General features: G+C 40.9%; 1 protein-coding gene across 2 annotated transcripts; it reads right to left on the bottom strand.

The window, feature by feature from the left end:
• Positions 1-6,457: 6,457 nt before the first annotated feature.
• Positions 6,458-18,289, bottom strand: LOC104145674 (V-set and immunoglobulin domain-containing protein 4). 2 transcript variants are annotated; one of them, XM_009677310.2, is made up of 11 exons: positions 18,218-18,289; positions 17,748-17,795; positions 16,932-17,194; positions 15,209-15,565; positions 14,273-14,554; positions 13,861-13,929; positions 12,455-12,532; positions 12,305-12,373; positions 11,362-11,472; positions 9,472-9,493; positions 6,458-8,351 (listed from the first exon to the last, which is right to left on the bottom strand). In XM_009677310.2, exons 3-11 carry the CDS (start codon positions 16,984-16,986, stop codon positions 8,147-8,149), a joined length of 1,248 nt encoding a protein of 415 aa, XP_009675605.2. In that variant the 5' UTR covers positions 16,987-17,194; positions 17,748-17,795; positions 18,218-18,289; the 3' UTR covers positions 6,458-8,146. The 2 variants fall into 2 exon arrangements, with proteins under 2 accessions (XP_009675605.2, XP_009675606.2); XM_009677311.2 differs by lacking the exon at positions 9,472-9,493.
• Between the last annotated feature and the right edge of the window lie 2,152 nt (positions 18,290-20,441).

The following is a 20,441-nucleotide window of genomic DNA, read 5'->3' as shown; positions in this document are numbered from 1 at the left end:
TGAGCAGGTCAGTCTGTGACCTGAATAAGGAGGAAAGCCAGCCCTAGCTTCTTTGCCTATCAGTCTGAGCCCTTTTTTCCCCAAGGTTCTGACTTGGACCCAGCTTGGGCAGACTTCTATGGCAAACAACAAAAGGTACATCCTTAGCATCCCCTGCCAAATTCAAGTTCTTGCTGAAAGGCACAAAGATACATCCTTTTTTCCCCCTTGCTGCTAATTTTTAAATATATTGCTACTATCTTAAAAAAAAAAGTGCACTGATATATTTCATTTACTTAAAAGCCAAAACATAGACAAAATACTACAGATCTGAAGCAGTTTCCTATTTTATTGATATGGGCTGCAAGCATATTTGTCTAAGCCTTTCTGTTCCCAGTAACGGCTGAGATGATGTGACTAATTTTTTTTTTTTTTAATTATTCAGGCAGAGACGAACTCAAATATAGGAGTTACCAGCTGAACTAGCACCAGTGTGACAACTAAAACCAACTGAGAATGAGTTCATATGATAAGGAATATCACTGCAACGTAATAAGGAATTTCAGTACCTAAGTATGATTGGCAGTTCAGGAAAGATGAATGATGCATTCTCAGACCTGAAACTGGCACAATTTAAATCACCCTTAGCAATGCTGAACACAAAGTCTGGAATAACAAAATATTACAGACCACAAAACCTTAGGATGCCACTTTTACTGTTTTTTTTTCAACAGAAAATGGAACTTAGAGTAAAAGAAATTTTCAGTCTAAGTCTTTCTATAACTTTTCTTTTGTGATGAAATTTCCTAAAATATAAGCAATTTTTTGATACATTGCTATTGGTTTTTTTAGTAAAATCTTCTGATATCTTTCATTTGTTTAAAATTTAGAAAGTTAAATGAAATAATATTTTTTAATGTGATTTTCCACTAAACACAGAAAATGCATGGGAAATCTCTATTGCAGATCTGTGAGGGCAGTCACAGGGTGAGCTCAGCTCCCTGCCCTGGTCCTGCCTTCTTTTCAAATGCAATAGTCCCCTTTAGAGAGGCAAAGATGTCCCATAAACCACGGCAGTCCAGGCATTAGCACGTCTTTTAAACTACTGTGGGACCAACCGTCTCATGTAGAAAGCAGTGTTTGGGCAGGCACAAAGTATTTGTGAATCTCGAGGAGTTGGAAGCGCACAGATGTCTGAGTCATGGTGTGAAAAAAGTTGAGAACACATGAAGAAAAAGATGTGGGTTTATATTTCTAGCTTGCTAATGCAGTGCTTTTCCTTTGCCTTCCTATAAGTGCACCACCTCTTACAGTCCAGGGAGGGTTTCTTTTTTTCTTCCTCCTACTATTAAGTCTGTATGAGGAAATAAGAACTAGCACCTAAGCCCAGTCAGCTGATGCCAGGGAACAGAAAAAACCTTATGCTCTAACTGGAGTAACTCGAATTTGTACACTACCACTTTGGTAATGGGAAGAAGAGGTATTTAAAAACAACATCCTGCTCTTTACTACAATAGGAAGGGAACAGCTGCCTTTTTCACCACTTGGCCAAAACTATGCCTGATTGTGGTACAGCTATAGATGCAGTCATATCTACCAGGGATATAGAGAAGGTACATAAGGAAACCAGAGGTTAACCACCTAGTCATCTGCATTTAACGTTACACAAGTTTTTACCATCTACAGGTGAGCAGATAATCACTGCCTGGTGCTCTCATTTTCACAGCATCACCGACTGTCTTTGTACCCATCCCTGTTGCAATAGTCAAACTCGTGCAAAAGCCATCATGCTTCATGTTCTGCAAACACATGCAGTGTTTTCTGAGGGTGCAGCTTACAAATGGCGGCGGGGGGGGGGCAGCAGATTTTAACCTAGGAGAGATGATCTGGGCACACTCTGTAGGAGTACCTTTATAACTAGATGCAAAAGTTAGTAGCAGATGTTATGTGTAGGATCAATACGTGCCTGCTAATTATTAACAACAGGAGAAGGAATTACAGAAGATAAGAAATGCATATATAAGCAAATCTACTGACCTAGTAGATTCTGTTATAGGCATTTAAACACTCGCTAAAGCAGCTTGTTGCTATTTATTCAATATTTATGCCTTAGCATTTAGTTTTAAGAAGAGCATTTCTTAACACATCCACTGAAATGCTTTCAAGGAATAATTTCATTTCCCTTCAACTTGCTTGTTGTTGTGCCAACAGGGAAGATTTCTGTCTGCACAGTCTTCTCTGCTTGAAAGAATAACAAACAGAAAGAAAGAGCAGATTCCCCTGCAAGTCTTCTCTCACATACGTCAGTATGGGAAGTCTAGGGTTCACAAGAAATTCAGAATAAAATTTCAGCATAAGGTAGACATGTTTGAAATACAGGGAGCCATTTTCTGATGGGCCTAGGAGGGAAGGTTAATATGCGTGATTTTGCCCCAGTTATGTCCCATCACAACAGATATTTGTTCAGTTAGGAAGCGTTTACATAGCAGCTGAGGCCAGGCCTTTCTCTGGAAGTGCTACAGTTTGTCAGTGATGGCTTGTTCCCAACTCTGCGCAGGGCACTGAAGACCAATTACTACCTTCGTTTTCACAGACTCTGTCAACTGATGAGCAAAGCGCAGATCTCATTTCACTCTTCTAGTAGAAGCACATCCATGCTTGGTGGCCTTCTGAATGTGATTTGAGCCGAGTTCTGCTTATTGTTGCACTAAAACCTGCTTGTGGCATGCATATGCAGCCTGGAGGAGCAAGCTGGGTGTGGTGTGGTGCAGCAAACATATGTGAGGCTCCAGGCTAAGAGTGCCACCAGCTGTTATCCTGCAGAGGAAAACAACACAGGGAGAGCACTGCATGCTCTTGAGATCGGATCCTTGCTGGTATGATGGAAAGTTAATTTTTGCTGCCTTTTCTTCTCAACTTCTTTCCTGAAGCTACCAGTATGGAACCAGTTTGTTTGAATTGGAACAGAAACATCTAGCTTGTGGGCTAATGCCTGTACCCCATCTGCCCATTTTCTGTCACCAAGGTGCCACTAGCTAGATTTCAAAGTTTCCTGCCTGGAGAGAAAAAAGCACTCTTAAGATTCAAACAACATCTCTGAAAGAGTGAATGAGTCCATTTTCAGAGACAGGATTTAAAACCAGCCATTTGTACATCCTGGCTCATGACTGGTAAGAGAAGCTTGTCCTTACCACTTATCTCCTATTCAAAAGACTTTAAAAGAAGTTGGATTTGGGGGAAAACATGCCCCATCACAAGCTCAAAACCTAAGCTAAAACTGCTGATATGACTATTTTCTGAACCGGACATGCAAGACTTCCTGAAGCTATAATTATAAAGGATAAAAGTTGACTACTTAGCTAAAACAAACACCAAGAACTGTAGTTCCTCAAATGTGATTTACTTAACATTAGCTTTCCTTTTGGACAGAGACATATCTCCTAGTTTTCTCCTCCTTGAGTCACACAGTCTGCCCATTTCCTTCTTTCTAAAGGGACTCCTCATAGTTTTGCATCTGAAAGTATGAAGAAAAAGTCTGGAGAAGAAAAAGTCTGGAACGTCTCAGACATTATGCCTAGTTACCTGGTTTATTATAACGAAATATTTAAAAGGAGTACAGACGGGACCTTGGATACTCATAGGCCCCAGCTCCGCAGAGCCTGAATCCTTACCCTCACGCTTTGAGATTCTCTAGCCTCTGGCAGAATAGAGTTTGCTACAGTGTTTTCCTGGTGAGGCAAATAACTTTTCCAGTCTGCAGCGGGGTGACATGCAATACTGAGTTTTGTGCAAACCACCAAAAGTAGGTAAGGGAGAAAGAAAGTACTCTTTATGAACTATTTGCATCCAGGGAAAAAAAAGACAAATTTTACTGCAAGATACTAGATACTAGGTGCAGCCATAGCAAACTCACAGAACTGATTGAACAGAATCAGGTTTACTAAATACTTTGGGGATGTTTCAGAGCAGTTGACTGTATTAGCCGCACAACAGTACAGACAGTCATGAGAACACAAACTTTGATCCACCTAAAGAACCAGAAAGTTAGTGTAAATGAGCTTCTCTTTCAAGGCCTGAGTCATGCAAAATGAACATGATGTACAAGTGACCTTTCTGAAAATTAACTTCCCTTACCAGGACTCTCCAGGTCACATCAGTTCTGGGTTGTCCGTTACCTCAGTCAAACCCTTTTAAGCGCTTCCTAGCGGTAAGCAAGCAATCTACATATGCTGTTGGCCGAGCATTCATTTCTTGCTTGTGCCCACATCCTTGCCTCACCTAGAGGTGAGTACAGGTGGGCTTCACAGATTCAGCTATTAGGTCAGTACAAATCTTTCCTTTACCTGCAGTTCTCACACTCTTACTGGCTACTGATGGTTTTGACAGTCTCACTGCTCTCACAAGGCCTGTTATTTGCAGGCTTTCCTGTTCCTCCTCGAGTAGCTCCATAAAGGCTAGCTGAACTCTGATTTTGGTAAACAGAAGTGTTGGTCTGGGAAGGTCTGCCTTAACCTCAGTTCATCTTCCTGGCTTGCTGAAGTACCATAAGGAGCTGCAATGTACTCCACGGGACGCACAGCAACTGCTCTCTTTTCCCCAGAGATATCCCATGCTGGATTAGGATACAATCCCTATCTTACATTATCCTGCTGTCCAACAGTGCATGCAATCCTGGTGCACCCTCTGCGATACAAACCATGCAGAGAACCTAGTTAATCGATTTCTTCTTAGTTTCATGAGCCTGATTTTTACTGCTGGCCTTAAAACAGTTTATTTTACCTCATCAGCTCCACATTACAGTTGTCCAGCCAATACAAAACTGCTATTTATCCATGTTTGCAGGGCTGCATCATCTGTAGTTTTGCAACACAACTGAAATTGAATTGGTTTTTGAATTTGCAGCACAGCTGAAATACAGCTGTAGAATAAATGAAAGCCATCATCCATAGGATATGGACAGCGAGAGTGCTTGGATATACTCGGATCGTGCTGTAACCAACCTGCCCTTCACTGGAATCCTCTTTGTTTCTGTATCTGTATTGCTACTTGACTTCTTAATGCTCTTTTTTTGTGCCAGAGCTCTGCCTGTGAGATATAAAACATTCCCCCCCCCCACATCACACCAGATGGACAACTGTGCAAGTAACATCAGGGCAGTCAGAGTGAGGCATCAGTTTGTTTAGTGGTAGCAGTCATGCCAAGTATATCAAGCATCACCACACTCCCCTCAGAGAAAACGCATCGTTCTGGTGCAGTGTATTTACTGACATGGGTGTCTCCATCCAATTGTAATGGCACTCCAACTTCACCTACATCCTTTTGTTGGGGGGGGGGGGGGGGAAAGGGGTACCATCATCTAGCGCAAAACCCACAACTTCTCTCTGAAAACAAAGATGAAAATAAGGAAAAAACCAGCTAACTCTTGAGAACTGATAGTAGAGGCTACACTGCTTAAAATAACTGCCTCTAACTAGCACAGCACATGGGGTCAAAACCAGCAGCAATGGAAATACTGCTAGGGAATAGTTTGCTGTGCTGACAGCATTACTGTTCTTTTGTTCATACAGAGCTCAACTCTGTCCTGAAGGGAGAAGTTTTCTGGGGCTGTTGGCTGTACCTACCACCTCCACTTACAAAAAAGACAAGCTCCTTTCTCCTCATTCTCCAAGCAACACACGTCATCCCCACACCTCTTTTCTCAAATGTTCCCTCCAACACCCTGTCACTTGATTTTGGAGTACTTCTGCTTTCCAGTTGCTCCATATATTGCTGAAGCCCTATATTCTCATTGTAATGAGCTAGTTTCTGAGATGGACCTCAAAGGAGTGGGCTGCTGTCCAGTAACATTAGCATTCTCTTCCTAACATGACCCCTGGCCAAACAAGCACACAAACTTTTTTCTTTTAATTTCTTCTTCTAAGAGGACATTACTGCAGAGTTCCAAAAACCACAACCTCACCTAGAGCTGAAAGACAAGCAAATGCAACAGTTATCCAAAAGATTTCATGACTGTTGATTTATCATTGCATCTCATTGTCCAGTTACAATTTTTCTTTTGCCCTCTAGAAAACTTTTAGTGGTAATTGTGTGTCTTGCAGTATGAATGCAAGAGTTCTCCCTCCCTACTCATCTTCTTCCTTAGGAAAAAACATTGGTAAGACTTCACTAGCTTTTTTCATTCTCCATAATAAGACTCATTTTCTACCACATGCAAAATATCTTATTTCACTAACTCCTAATCTCAAACTGGACTAGCAGAAACTCTTGCATCTTCTATCTCCTCAACTATGGCTGACTACAGTCTACAAATATCACCCAACACAACATCCAAAACATATCCCAAACTCCAGCAGATGTACAATTCCTCTGCTTTCAAGTAGAGAGGTGTGATAAGCACCTAGGAGCTGAATTCATAGGCACATGCAGATATTCATGCACACCCAGCCTTATAGGCAAAATAAGGAGAAGCACAACAAAATTTGCTAACTTCACAAATCTGAGTTTTAATGATTTTCATTTGTTTCCCCACATTTTTTAAGCTACATGCACATGTTGATAAATTTTTTCCAAGACATTATCACCAGCAAAACCTACCGTTCTTTTGTTCCCTCTCCCTTTGAAAGGGAGGTTGCCCAGCCCTTGATTTTTATGTTATTAACAAAGAGAAATGAAACTTGTGATACAGGAAGTTTAGGGAAGAAGTGCAAGACCACTTATATGCACTGGTAAAATATCCCTGATTCTTTGTGTTTAATAGTCATTGATGACCTTTATATCATTAATTTTTCTAATTACTCATGGAGCCTCCATGTAGTTTGGGCTTTCATAGCAGTAGACGAGCAACAATGTGTTCCATGCTCAGTTATGTATTACATATCAGAAGTACTTCTTATCTCTCTTAAAACTGCTACCAAATTGTTTTAACTGATGTCTGCTCCATTTTGTTTTGAGAAACTGTAAACAATACTGCCTAGCCATCATCCTTATGCTGGTCATGTTTTAGTACACTCTGCTCATGTTCTCCCTTGTTCTCCATCAGCACTGCTTTTGGTCTGACACGATACTGCCCTACTATTCATTATAAAAAGGCTCTCCTGTAACTTGGTACTATCTGCATTATTGATTTATTCAGGATAGTAAAAATTATGAATAACAAAGCTTTGCACCTCCCTACTTACCTTCATACCTTTTAAGTTGTAAGGAAAGCACTTCATGAGTAACTACTGGATATCTGCAATAATGAGTGCTTGCTGGCATTTTAAAGATGAGCAGGTCATGTACAAATATTCATGTTTGTATCAAAGTAATTTAGGCATATGTACACAATCCTAGCCACAAGCTTAAGGAAAAGTATATAATCTCTTTCAAATATTAGTAGTGCAATAAAAGTAGAATAGAAAAGTTGCTCTCAGAAATAATATTTGTTATAATATTAAAATTGCCTAAGCTGTCCAGCTCTAAAACTGACAGCTTTTACTGTAATTAGAAAGTGTCTGTATTTTATTGCGAGTGTACTGCAGAAAGGCATACTGAGTACAGCATGATGGATTCACAGGACATTTCTTTTCAACCTGCTGCTTTGTGTGGTAAGGGCCTTGATTATAACCTAGCTTTAAGCTGTCTTTCAGCTGTTCTTTTAACAGTCGTCTTGCATTTAAAAAGGATGTAACGCCATTTTGGTGGTATTTTAGGCAGATAGCGTGCAGAGAGACACCACTTCCCAGGCCAGCATTCTCCTGCCTTTTTTAATGCACTAAGTTGAATAGAGCTATTTAGCAATACTTTGTGCTAGTTCTACTACACCAGACAAAGATTGTTTATAAAGAGAATGAAGTTCCTTTTGACCATATAGAGCAAGAAGGCTACTTCAGTGCTTTCAGCCTGAGATCTGAAGACCCTAGTTTTCAAAGGGCTCTCTTCTACAGAGGTGGTGAAAAGGAATCAAGAAAAGCAAAATCAAGAGACCTGTACAGCAATCTATAGCTGTGAAGTTTCTAAAAAAAGGTTTGCATTTTCATTGCAGAAGTTTAAGGCTCCATAAAACATGGAGGATCAAAAACTGCTTGTTCAACCTATTTTTCAGAGGAAAAAAAAGTGAATAGGAAGATAAATTTTGCCTGGATGGGGGTGCTCTTCAGGATTGCTACCTGTAGAGAACTGTTGGTTCTTATACAGTGTCCCCCACTTCATATTCAGATTCCTTTGCATTTCCAAGTGCGTCATATTTGTTCTCTTTCATGTTTGTTTCTTCAGATCTGTTGCTTTTCATGGGCTCTGTCACATAGTTGTTTTCAGTAGAGGAGATGGGTTCTTCATAAAGACCCACACTATCAAATCTTGAAGAAGCCTCTGCTCTCATTGAGTTGTTATAGCTGAAAAAAATACAATATGAAAGAAAAGTTGCAACTAGAGTAGACAAAGTATCTCCAAGTTAAAGAGATTTTGAGCTGGATTCTGATCTGACTCAGAGCCAGGTAAGCCCGAGCCACCTAGTTATAACAGTATCCTGAAGGAAAAAATCTCATCCTTGGCTTCCAGAAGAATGTTGGACGTTATATCAACATTGCTACAAGTTCAGGGAGAGTTTCAGAGGCAGCAAAAGATACTTAAGCAATACAAGCCTTATGATATCACTTCTTGGAACGCTATAATCAGACAATTGCTCTTTGCAGAATAAGGATACAGAGAACAGTGAAGAAAATGGCAAGCTTAATGCAGCCCATATGCACCATGTGGCTTAAGGCACCTAACATCCTTTAAAATGAAGATACATCTGCGGGAACAAATACCATCATATCATGTATTCAGTTGCTCACGGCTCAACTGTTACTTCAACATGCCATTTTATAGACCGTTTGGGAAACGTAGCATCTAGGTAAGCATCACTGGCACATTGTATCATGACATTCAAGTCATCCGTATTTTAATTTATACCCAGATAAGTGATTCTCCCTGTATGTTTTGTCTAGATTATTATGCATGACAAAATGAAAAGCCTAAGTTACAAGTAGAACAGGATGCTGACATTTGAGTTTAGAAATAGCTATAATATCCTGCCCAAGCTATGATTAAAAGAGACAACTTGAGCCAAGGATTTTTTGGGGATAACATCAGCATGTGATTCGTGTATCAGGAGTACTGGCTCTCTAGAAAGAGGGGAATTCCTATTTTTTGAATTTGGAAAAACACTGGGAATTTATCCTGGACAACAATCTTCACTCAGCCTCATTGGTCTGAGAAGTAATTGAACAGTTCTCACTCATTTTTATTATTCTAATATTGCAAAGCAAAAGATCTCTCTTCCTCCGTTATATGTTGATGTGGAAAGCCCACAAAACATCCATAAAATGTACCACTGAGATAACTTTTAATCTCCTCATCCATACTGAGGAAGAGATTTTTCATCTTGACAGCTAAGTGGCAAAATTTTTTTTCTGCTCTGATACAGTCCTCAAAGCCTCCTCAGAATGTTAGATAAAGGATTATACTCACAGTTTTACTTCATAGACATGTGCTGGAAAAGAACAATCAAAAATGTGTATCAATAATTTACATTTTTATTCTTAAAAGAAAGTCTCTACTGTATCTTTTCTAAGACACTATAAGTCTCTCTTCAGAAGTTACTTGCTTATAGTGAATAAAAACGGACACCTTAAAGATTGTGTTAGGCGAGTGATGACTCTTATTCCCAGGATTCAATCCAAGAAAATTGAAAAAAAAAAAAATCCTAGCTAGAGCACAACTGGGTCAAAGTAATTTGCTTATGTCTGCAGGTAAAGTTGAGTTTAGAAACCAGAAGTTCTCAGTTCCCGCACTTTTGTTATTCATTAGTTCAATAAAGGACAATTTTGGAAGGAGCTACTTTGGATTTCTTAAGAAGAAACAAAAAAAGAAGGGGTATTTGATAATAATATTAAATAATAGCAAGGAGTTGCAGAAAGGTGATTGATTAAGGAAACAAAGGGACAAGGAGAAAACTATGGCCAGTGGTATTTAAAATAAAAAAAGCTTTCTGAACTCTGCTATATTATTAGCGAGACAAGTTTTTAACAAAGTGTTTGGTCAGGAATTTTCTAATGTTAGTACAGAAGACAAGCAGTCAATGAATATGTTTAACCTATGCTTGAATGTTAAACAGGCAAGGAATTCCTATCAAATAAGGAGAAATAATGACAGCTAGTACCTAGATGAAAAACTGCTATGGAAAATATTAAACAGCAGCTGGGGTAAACAGGTATTTTTAAAACAGCAGGACAAGATTAATTTGCTATCAAAAACCTTAAAAGATCCGATTAAGAAACTCTGTAGAGCATATAGGTTTGGGAACTATGAGATGTCCATGAGGACTAGAGGAAAATAACCATCATGTAAGTAAGCTTGACAGAGCAAAGAAAAACGTAGGAAAGAAGCTGAGTAACACCAACATTGCACTCTGATGAAAGAGACCATGATATGATCCTATTCAAATCAACATTTAGATGAATATTCAATAACTTATTTAAAGAAGTTTAAAGTACTTTCTACAGCAGAATTGACATCAAGCTGGCCTCTCCTCTGGTAGCCCCTTTCTCTCTCCACAGCTTGTAGGAGCAGCACTGCTATGGTGCCTGCTTAGAGGCAGCAAGTGTGAAATGCTTCTCTCTCATTTTGTTTCTAAGGTCTAATTGCTGAGCGCAACTAGATCCTGCGGGCTCCAGCCAGTCAGTCACAGGCATGGTCCTCAGTGTCAGAAGGAGGCTGCTTTTAGCACCTGGTGTTACTAGAAACCATGCCAGGAAACACATGCAGCACTGAAGTTATTGGCAAAATATTTTAGATTCAGGTCTAAGCGGAAATCTGAGATGGCTCCGGGGCCAGTTATTTGAGCCAGTCTGGCCCTTGCTGAAGATTGCCTGCCCTCTGGTGTTCAGTTTTCTAGAAGTAGTTGCAGGCAGGCACTTTGAAACACCCAGCGTTACCCGACAGGGTCTGGATTCATTGTGGACTATCTACTAGACTGGCCAAAGCCCTTTGGGGAATGATTACATCCCCAGAGTCTCACAGTGAGCAGAAGCTGAGCAAGTCCAGAAAGCAGCCCGAGAGCATGTAATGTGATTGATGCCCTTCTAAGGGGGTGTATTTTGCGTCTAAAAGAGCCTCTTAGACTTATGAGATCCCCCCCCACCCCCCAAAGTAAAAAGAAAGATTGTAAAGGGCAGAGAAGTCCCATTTTGATTCATGTATATTTCAATTAAGTACCTTCATAATTCAAACATTAGAGCTGCTACAGGTAGCTACAGGTAGTAATGAGCACAGTAGCACACCTATCCACAAAAGCCCTCAAAAGTAAAACCAAGTTGGATATGTACAACACACTCAAGTTTTCCAGAACAACCTACTCACCACTTTTGGGCTTTCTAATGCACAAGATAAAGACGATAAGGAAAACCACAGCACCACAAACCACAGCAATCAGGATGATCAGGTACAGGGACAGGCGAGTCTTCTGGAAATCTGGAACAACAAAGCACAAGCCTTTCAAACAGAGAAAGGCTCCTGGGTTGCAATACCAGCAGCAGTTACATGATATTGACCATCTCCCTGAAGGCAGAAATGGGCTGGTTGCTCAGTCAGCCCTTGTAACGGGCAGGCAGTTATACTGCATGCTCTTGTCCCTGCTTTTCCCCATCCTAACACCACCTTGTCATTTGGCTCTGAATAGGTGCGTTTGTGTAAGCTAGCTAGACTTACCGTTCACGTATCTCACTGAGACACTGGGACCATAAAGCCCACTGGCATAACTTCTTACTCAGAGATGCTCAGGCTAACCAGTGCTGTAAGAACCACTCTGAACAAAGCTGAAAAGAATAGTTACAACACAAGCCATGAGATCTGAGGGCTCAGCCTGAACCATCAGCCCTTTTCATCCACAGATACAATTCAGCTGTATTTGGAACAGTTTAAACCTACCACAGCACTGCAAAGCTAGATGAGCTATGAAAGATCTGCCTGAGCTGAACATTGACGCTTTTCTGCTCATCCAACTTCCCCACTCAAAGAAAAGACCAGAACGGACTACTGTTTGGGAATGCCACAAGAACTCTGTGACCGCTCCGATTATAAAACTGTATCTTTTCTTATATCCAGAGTCTTATCAAGAGCCATCATGAAAAAAGCTGTACTAGGATAAGATACAGGAACAGGTCAGCACTGCAGGAACGTAGACACCCTGAAAGCACCGTTTGCAGCCAAGATGTTTGAGGGGCTTGAGGACTGAAGGTAGTGACTGAGTGGCCAGTTTGGGTCCCTAGTCTCCTTCTTAGCTTTTGTTCTGCTCTCCGCTTACCTTTAGTTGTATGATTCTTTCCCGGATTTCCTACATCATTCTCAGAAGTCATTACTGTTAGGGGCAGATCTGCAAAAACACATCATCTCCATTACCTTTACAATGCAGTGAAAACAGCAAGCCCTAAGAGGACTATATACAGGTGTGTACCTGTCACAGTGGTAGGGCCTCGTGGAGTCCAAGGGATTACTGAGGTACCTCTGAACACCAGCTCCGTTGGATTCTTTTCTGTAAGAATAGTCAAGAATTGTCAACATCTTCCCTTAGTTTCTAGTTCCTGAAGGCCATTCACACAGCCTGCTGTGGGACTGTCTGAATTTATAATATGCCACCAAAGTGTTACCCAAAAATACAGTTTCCATAAGCAGATCTACTCTATTCCAAGCCCAAATTTCCACAAGCCACAAAGACAAACCATGCAAATTACAAGCCACCTTCAAAACAACGGTCCTTGGTAATCTGGACCATTTCTGGTCAAGTTTGAAGCACTTTTTGCATCACCTGTATCTACCAGTAGAGATACTACCTCTGCCTCCTACTTTAGGATTCTCAGTCAAGATCAGCACAAAAAAAAAAAAAAAAAAAAGGCAGAAAACTCTTTTAAAGAGGTGGGGGGGGAGAACAAATTCTAGAAAAACCTATAGGGTCTCTAAGTTAAGAAATGGTATTTCTAACAGCCCTGCCCTTAGACACATACAAATTCATTCAGACAGAAAGCTGGAGCAAAAACAACAGAAACATTAAGTACCTTTTCCCCAGGAGCAGATTACAATGCTAAGCACTGGCATTAAACCTCCAACTTGACACTTTTCTTTGCCATTAACTTTCACTAAGCTCCCTGCACTTGTGATTTCTGTTATCTCCCTCTAGAAGTTTCCACATCACCCTGAAAGACCTCTGTTTTGCTGGGGGGAGGCACACAGTTTGAAGGCCTACTGAGGTAACCCGGAGCACCAGCCATGAAGTTATTGGTTTGTTTCTCCAAGGACAATCCTCCTTTAGGCTGGCTGACACATATATGGAGGGGTGGGGTGAAAGTGTTCTTGGGGCAGGAGCTCACTTAAAGTCAACCCAAAAAGCCCGAAACCCACAAAGAAAACACAGTGATCCAACACCTGAAATCCTTACCTGACAGCCCACATAGACCATGAAAATTGTAAGTTTGGACTCTCTATAGCCATCCTTGGGAACACAGGCTCAAAACATTGCCAGTCTAAAACTGGCCCAAAGGATGGAGCAGTTTATGACAACGCATAAAATATGTATACGTACAACTAGATATGCTGCCTCAACCTCTCATTAGACCTCAGAAAGGACTGGATACAAACTAATCCCCTACAAGCAAGCAAAAAGCCCTCTACAGAGTGGAGAGCTCAGAAAGCAGGATGCTTTGTATTCAGAAACATCTGGATTAAAACCTGAGGCAAACAGACTAAAAACAATATTTTGTCAAGAGTATGTTCCCCAGCAACAAAACCCATTGCAAAATGCTGGTGTTAACCCTCCAGCTGACTCCTTGTTCTTGCTGTCAGTTATAACTGCTATTACCCCCTCACCTGTGGTTGTTTGGTATCTCTCTGAGGTTCCCACACCACTCTCCAAAGCCACTGTTGTTGTGGGCAGATCTGTAAGTTGAACAAGAGCAATAGGCAACAAAGGGATTTGACCATGGCTTCTTTTGCTGTACTAATACAAAAGAGTTTATCCACTTGACCAATAACACAGTGAAAAACCAACCAACTGTCTAGAGGACAGGTAGGGGACTGGTTGCTAGCAGTGTTAGAAAGCAGGTATGGTCATAAATAATTCTTAATCCTTTGCTGTACAATTTTGCATTCATGCGCAACTGTTACAAAAATCACAATGCATATTCAGCATTAAGTGTCCGATCTGTGTACAGAAAGAGGAAACTGTTTGCCTTGATCATTTCCTGCAGCTGAGATGACAAGCTCTAGCATGGGGACTCACCTCTCACTGTCAGCTCTACAGCATCGCTCTGCTGCGCGACACGTGCCCCAACCCTGTTTTCTGCTTCACAGTAGTATTTCCCCGAGTCGGAGGGTCGCAGACTGTCAAACGTGAGTTCGGCCTGACTGCCCAGAAGCCGAGCTTTTCCTCCCGGCTCTCCCAGGAACCAGCGGTAGCTGATGGGTGGGGATCCAGTGGCCACACAGGTCAGGCTGGTCCTGGCTCCTGCCGGGACCATCAGTCCCAGCTCACCAGCCCTGATGATGGGCTTAGTCACTGCAACTGAAAGACAAGCAGATTGGGCTCAGGTCACGCGGGCCTTGGATGTGTTAGAAGTCTTCCCTGTGCTCCATAGCAGTTCACTTGCTGGGTTTGAGTCCTTCCCCAGAGGGAACAGAGGCACCAATGTTATGTCACCTCTCTGCACAGATTAAGCTCAGTTCTCCTGTACCTACAAACAGCTTTACACTAGTTATGCCACCCATTCCAATTGCCATAACTCCTATATGGAAGACCTCTTCTGCTGTGTTGATGCCATCTCCATTCCTCTATAAATCATCACTGCCCAAACAAAGGGAATTCTGGGATGCGCAATGGTATTTGATCAAAGAAGAGCAACGCAATATCCTAGTTATTTCCTTTCTGCTTAATATCCCATGGAAACATTGGGAATTGGATACAAGTAGAGTCAGGGACAAATTAGTAAGTAAGAGGCCACAAAAACTTTCCCCCAATTGCTGAACTAGACAGTCCAGTAGGCCTCAATTTCCTTGCCTGACCCATTTCCTGCTTGTTAGAGGAGTCAAACTCCACTCAGCAAAACGCTCCTGTATTGGAAAGAAATGGTCTACCATGGCTACATGGTCTATTCAGTTGTTAAATACTTTCTGAACGACAGAGACTTCCACTCTTGCACAGCTTCCTTTTTGGATTTACCTTTAACAACCTCAACTCTGGTGGTGATCTCATTTGTTATCAGGCTGTTGTTGCTGGTTTTCCAGGTGACTTGGCAAGTGTAGGTTCCCCTGTCGGAGATTTCAAGTTTCCAAATATGAAGAGACACGTTCCCTGGAGAGTTCTTCACAACACTGACCCTATCTCTGTACTCAGAGAGTAGAATGTGATCACCAGAGTCATCCCTCCTAAAAACAGTGCCTGAACTTTGGTCATGTACCACAGTCCAAATAACCGTTTGCTGCACAAAGTCCTTCACGGGCACATAGGTACATGGCAAGATGTTAAATCCCTTCCACACTCCTACAATTTCACCGGGGCCAATCAGGTCCAGAAGAGCTGCAAGAAAAACGTAGAGAGAAAAAGGAAAAGAAAAATCAAAAAAACCCTAAGCCAACAAAACTGCACTACCATGGTGAAGGCAACTCCTGGATCATGAAACAATGATGAGGGCATCAGCAAGTGGAATTCACCAGGTCACCAGCACTGGCAGTCAATGGAACATCTTTCAGGGGACAGGCTAACAGAAGAGCAACATGATGTTAAGACGACAGATAGGAGACAGCTGATTATGAGAAGAACTGAAATATGGCATGTGTGCTGAATTTGGCTCTTGTGCTCTGTCTGGTGTTTACACAAAGCACAAGAACTAAATTCAGCCTCAGGAGGAGCATAAGATCAGAATTAGTAGAAGTTTAAACTTGAGGGAAACAGTTTGTCTCCAAATTTAAGTCCCACAGTCCCCCAGTCACTCTTTGCATTTATTCTTCTGTCGCTTACTTTCACTTTTGGGGCTTTCCTGGGAAAGGCTGCTTGTTAACAGCAAACTACGAGAGAGTTTTTATGCTTCCTCTCCCCTATCATCTAAACAATCATTCCTTGCTATTCCATGCTACCCTAATTTAAGCAACTTAAGCAAAAGATAAGAGATGCCTAAAACTTTTTTCTTTCTTAAATAGCAAAATTGGAAGAGCTTGCTCCCCATTTTCCTTACTGTTAGGGGTGAACCTATACTTCCATAGGCACTTCTTCAAGTAACATCAGCCTTTACCTTCCCTCCTAGTTTCCAAACATCCCCTTTGTTGGTGCCATCCTACAAATTACATGGAGGCATATCTAAGGTCAAACTGAAGGGCTCTATGAATCTAATCTCAGACTCCAGGTTCTTTATTCTTCATGCAAGTGGAGAATAAGTAGACCATGATCTGACCCAGATGAATTGCATGTCTGGCTGTATCACTAGCCTTGCGATTACAGCAATATGCCTTTTTCCTTGCCACTGTTGTTCAGATTGAACAGCTCTTTATGCTTCTCTTCACAGGGAACTTTTAGAAGCTGACATGCCAGCAAGAGCAGCAACTCTCTGAGGACCCTGGGCAGTCCTTTTTGGTTCTAAGCTCTAGGAACACCAGAGCCAACTAGATGTCTAGTGCTGTGCAGCTTGCTACGTTCTTTGAAAGAATTCAGTATGTTGGACACAAGAGCTTTGTATTGGGCAGCATTTTCATACACTTCATGCACTGTTGCAGTCTGCAGCCACTAAATTTGAAGCTACTGAACACCAAACCAGAAGTATGCAAATAAGTTGTTTTTTTTTAAAGCCATATTTCTGTTCCTGAAGCCCCTGTACAAACACTCACCTACACACACACCAGTGTCAGGGAAGGAGCTTCCTCAGAACATAAGAAGTTTTTCATTTACTCACCATTGCAGAGAAGAAGAGGATTCATAAGCACAGCAGTTCTCACCAGCATTCCCATCCTTTCCAGGACTGCAGCTCCTTCCTCCCCTCAAGTAAAACAGACCTACTTTCTCAAGGTCAGGGAGTAAATCACTAACGCTTCCTTTTCTTTATTCACTTTGTCATCTAGAATCCAGAACAGCTGCTGATCGTTTTTTCCTTCCTCTTTTTTCACAAAACAAGTGCGTTTTAGTAACGGCTGTCAGAAGGGTGGGCAGAAAAGAAATCTTAACAGAGGAGAAGAAGAAGAAAGATTAAGAATTATTTCTACTCTAGTTCATATTTCCTACTGAGCTTGCTTTTCCCATTTTTTTAACTCCATTTCAAAATAACTGTTTTGTTTTTTATTCCTGAACACCTACTTCTTCCTCTTTCCCTCCTTGCATTGCTTTCTAAATAAAAAAATAATATACATGCTACATACAAGGAAGTCTGATAGAGCATTACTATAGAACTGAATGTGCAAAATTAGGAGAAGTAAACAATCCTCACTATTCATTTTCTCATCAGCTTTTCTATGGAACTAATCACTGTAGTTTAAATTAATATTCATCAACTCCCCCTAAATCTCTATATTACCACTATAAAACAAAAATATCATACTAACCCCATTTAAGAGGTGGGGAATTTAGGAATATAAATCTGAAAACAAATCATTTCCAGAAACTGCAAGTACCTCATTTGACCATCCTACTCTTTTCTCACAGAGCAATTTAGCTGTTTTGTTGAATAAGGGATTAACTGCACTCAATTAACAATACAGATTAAAGACATATGCACCTGGATTTCCCTGTGGGCTGCTTTGGAAACAGGTGCACAATGATATGCCTAGAAAGAAAAGAAGAAAAAAAAAGTCTCTGAGGCTATGAAATCATGACTTCTTAACTTTAATGGAATGTAGTCAGTTAGATAAACAGAATTTAATCTTTGTTATTAACTTGAGTATTGGATCAGTCTAGGAGAAATATCTATTCTCTACTGAAGTATAATCTTCAAGAGACTTTGCATGCCTTTTTCTCTCCTCAGTAGCTCCACTTTTTTCTTACCTTCTGATTCATGACATAAATCTCTTAGGCTTAATGATTCATTGTATTCAGTTAAATTGATGTAAGCACTTTGCTATAATTACGTCCATATTCAACCTCCAGTCCTCAAAGGCAAGTAGCCAGACTAACAAAACACAGTCAACAAAATCTTATATCAAATACTAAAATACAATTCCCTTGAATGATAGTTAAGACAATACTTACATCTGTGGAATCACAGTACATAACACCAGACCAATCAGTTCTCGTACCTGGTTCTGAAGTACTGGAAATATGGGGAAAATTTGCTTGTTTGCTTATATATACCTTAAAGATGGCTCCACCTACGTTATCATTTATGGGCAGCTTCGTTAAGTTGTTATGTAATGTCACATTAATATGGGAGATTTGTATATACAGCTCTGGGCCTCTGATATTACCCTATTTCTTTCATGGTTTTTACTTATAATATGATTGCTTTTCATGCATCCTTATTCTAGAGTGTGATGGAGTGCAACTACCTCCCCCCCCTCAGTATCAAGCCCGAAGTGTGGCGGAGTGCAATCCCTCCCCTCCCCTCCCCTCCCCCTTATCTCAATCTCCAACTGACTGCAAATAACTGACAGCACCTAGGGCTGACTAGGAGGAGTTAGGAGATACTTGTTGCAACTTGTGAGGCCAGAAACAGGCATGAGATCAGCAAAAAAGGTATCCTTTCCCCAACATGGCATGAGATCAGCAAAAAAACCACATCTCTACACCAAATACTGTATGACCATGAGTCAAACTTGTGCCCATAAGTAGCGCTGCAGCCCAGAGCCCTCTCCTGCATGGCAGCTGGCTGCACAGTTGTGAATCTCTGCTTGAGTTGGGACGCCTCTCGAGGTTACTCCTCAAGGTCGAGAGATTCCTTACCCGTGACAGATCCTCGGTAAGAGACTAATAGCATGCTGAAACTTTGCAAACCTTGCTAAGTTGTATCTCAGATTGATTGTGCATAGAATCCTTTAGACATAAACCATTGACCAAGTCTGGGACCAAGATTAGATCCAGCTGCCCCCAGACTCCTCTGAGGAGGAGTTTGGAAAGCAAGGGGGTCCACTCTGAACCTCACGACTCAACAGGAGGGTCTTGTTGATGATTTCATCTGACCCTGTCCTCTATGCAGTAAATAACTGAGTGTACCTTGCCATCGAATCTTGTTAAACTCCTGTCTTATTTACCATTGAACTTAGTTAAATCGCTGTCTTATATCAATAAAACATGTTGCTGCTTCTCTTTTACAAGTGAAGTGCATCACACATCCAGGACATAGAGTCATTGATAGTTCACTCTGTGTAATAATGGTGCTTAAAAGCATACATGCATATATGTATTTATATGCATTTATATGTTTTGACTATGTTATTAACATCGATCTATTGTGGCAATATTATTGGTATGAATTTGAATTTAGTTCTTTTTAGGTTATAATATTTTGATCTATGTTCCCCTGTGATACAAGTGTCACTTTTTAACTCTGTAATCTCCTTGCCTTTATTTGGATAAAAAATCTTTAAATCTTGTAGTCACAGCCTGGAGAAACATCAGTTCAACTCATTTCTTATAGTCTACTGCACTTGCAGTTATACCTATAATTGAAGAGGACACCTAGACAACCTAAAGCCTAAATACTTCTGCAAATTTCCTACTTGATAAAACTCAGAAAATGTTTGTTAGTTACGAAGAGATTTTTCGGATCTGCTTTCACATACTTCTCCCTTGCAGCCCTGTATTCTTGCATCAGAAATTTTCCATGAGATGCAATTCCAATTTGCAGTCACTGAGACTGAGAGGAAGAAATTGTTTGTGCTGGTTGCAGTGTTCTTGGTTCAAAAAAAGAAGAGAAAAGAACACCTTAAGTTCAAATTAATGGAACTGCTTCCATGGCTGGCTGGGCAGGAGAACAGAAGCTTAGCTGGACTCAGGCTAAGTTATAAGGGAACCTACGGCTAGCAGAGTATGTGCCATCCTTGAAACTGATAGACTGAAAACTAATACCACTTGATTTTAAAAAAAGGTGTGTGTGCATACATATACAGACATATATACATTTTTGGTTAGGGAGGACAGTGGCAAGAGAAATCTCCCAGGTCCTTTATATGATGCAACTTAAGAACAGGCACCTGTATACAGAAATGAAACTTGATTGTAGTCATATCTCTTGCTTCTGCTTGGGGGAACTGTAACCACATAGATGCTGTTTTTCAAAATGGCAATCCTTTTTTAGGAGAGAGCAAAGCATTTTTAGCAGGAACTGGATGAGGTGGCATCATACAGTCTAGGAAAGACTGGTATCAAAGTAAGTTACTGAAAACAGGCAAGACCATCATGAGCTGAGCTCTCTCTCTCTCTGGATGAACTTGCAGAAGAGGATTTATCTAACTTTTATTCAACTGCAGGGTTTCTC

The sequence above is a fragment of the Struthio camelus genome, chromosome 11, assembly GCF_040807025.1.
Source record: "Struthio camelus isolate bStrCam1 chromosome 11, bStrCam1.hap1, whole genome shotgun sequence".
Classification (NCBI taxonomy): Eukaryota; Metazoa; Chordata; class Aves; order Struthioniformes; family Struthionidae; genus Struthio; species Struthio camelus.
This window is presented reverse-complemented; position numbering and strand designations above follow the sequence as displayed.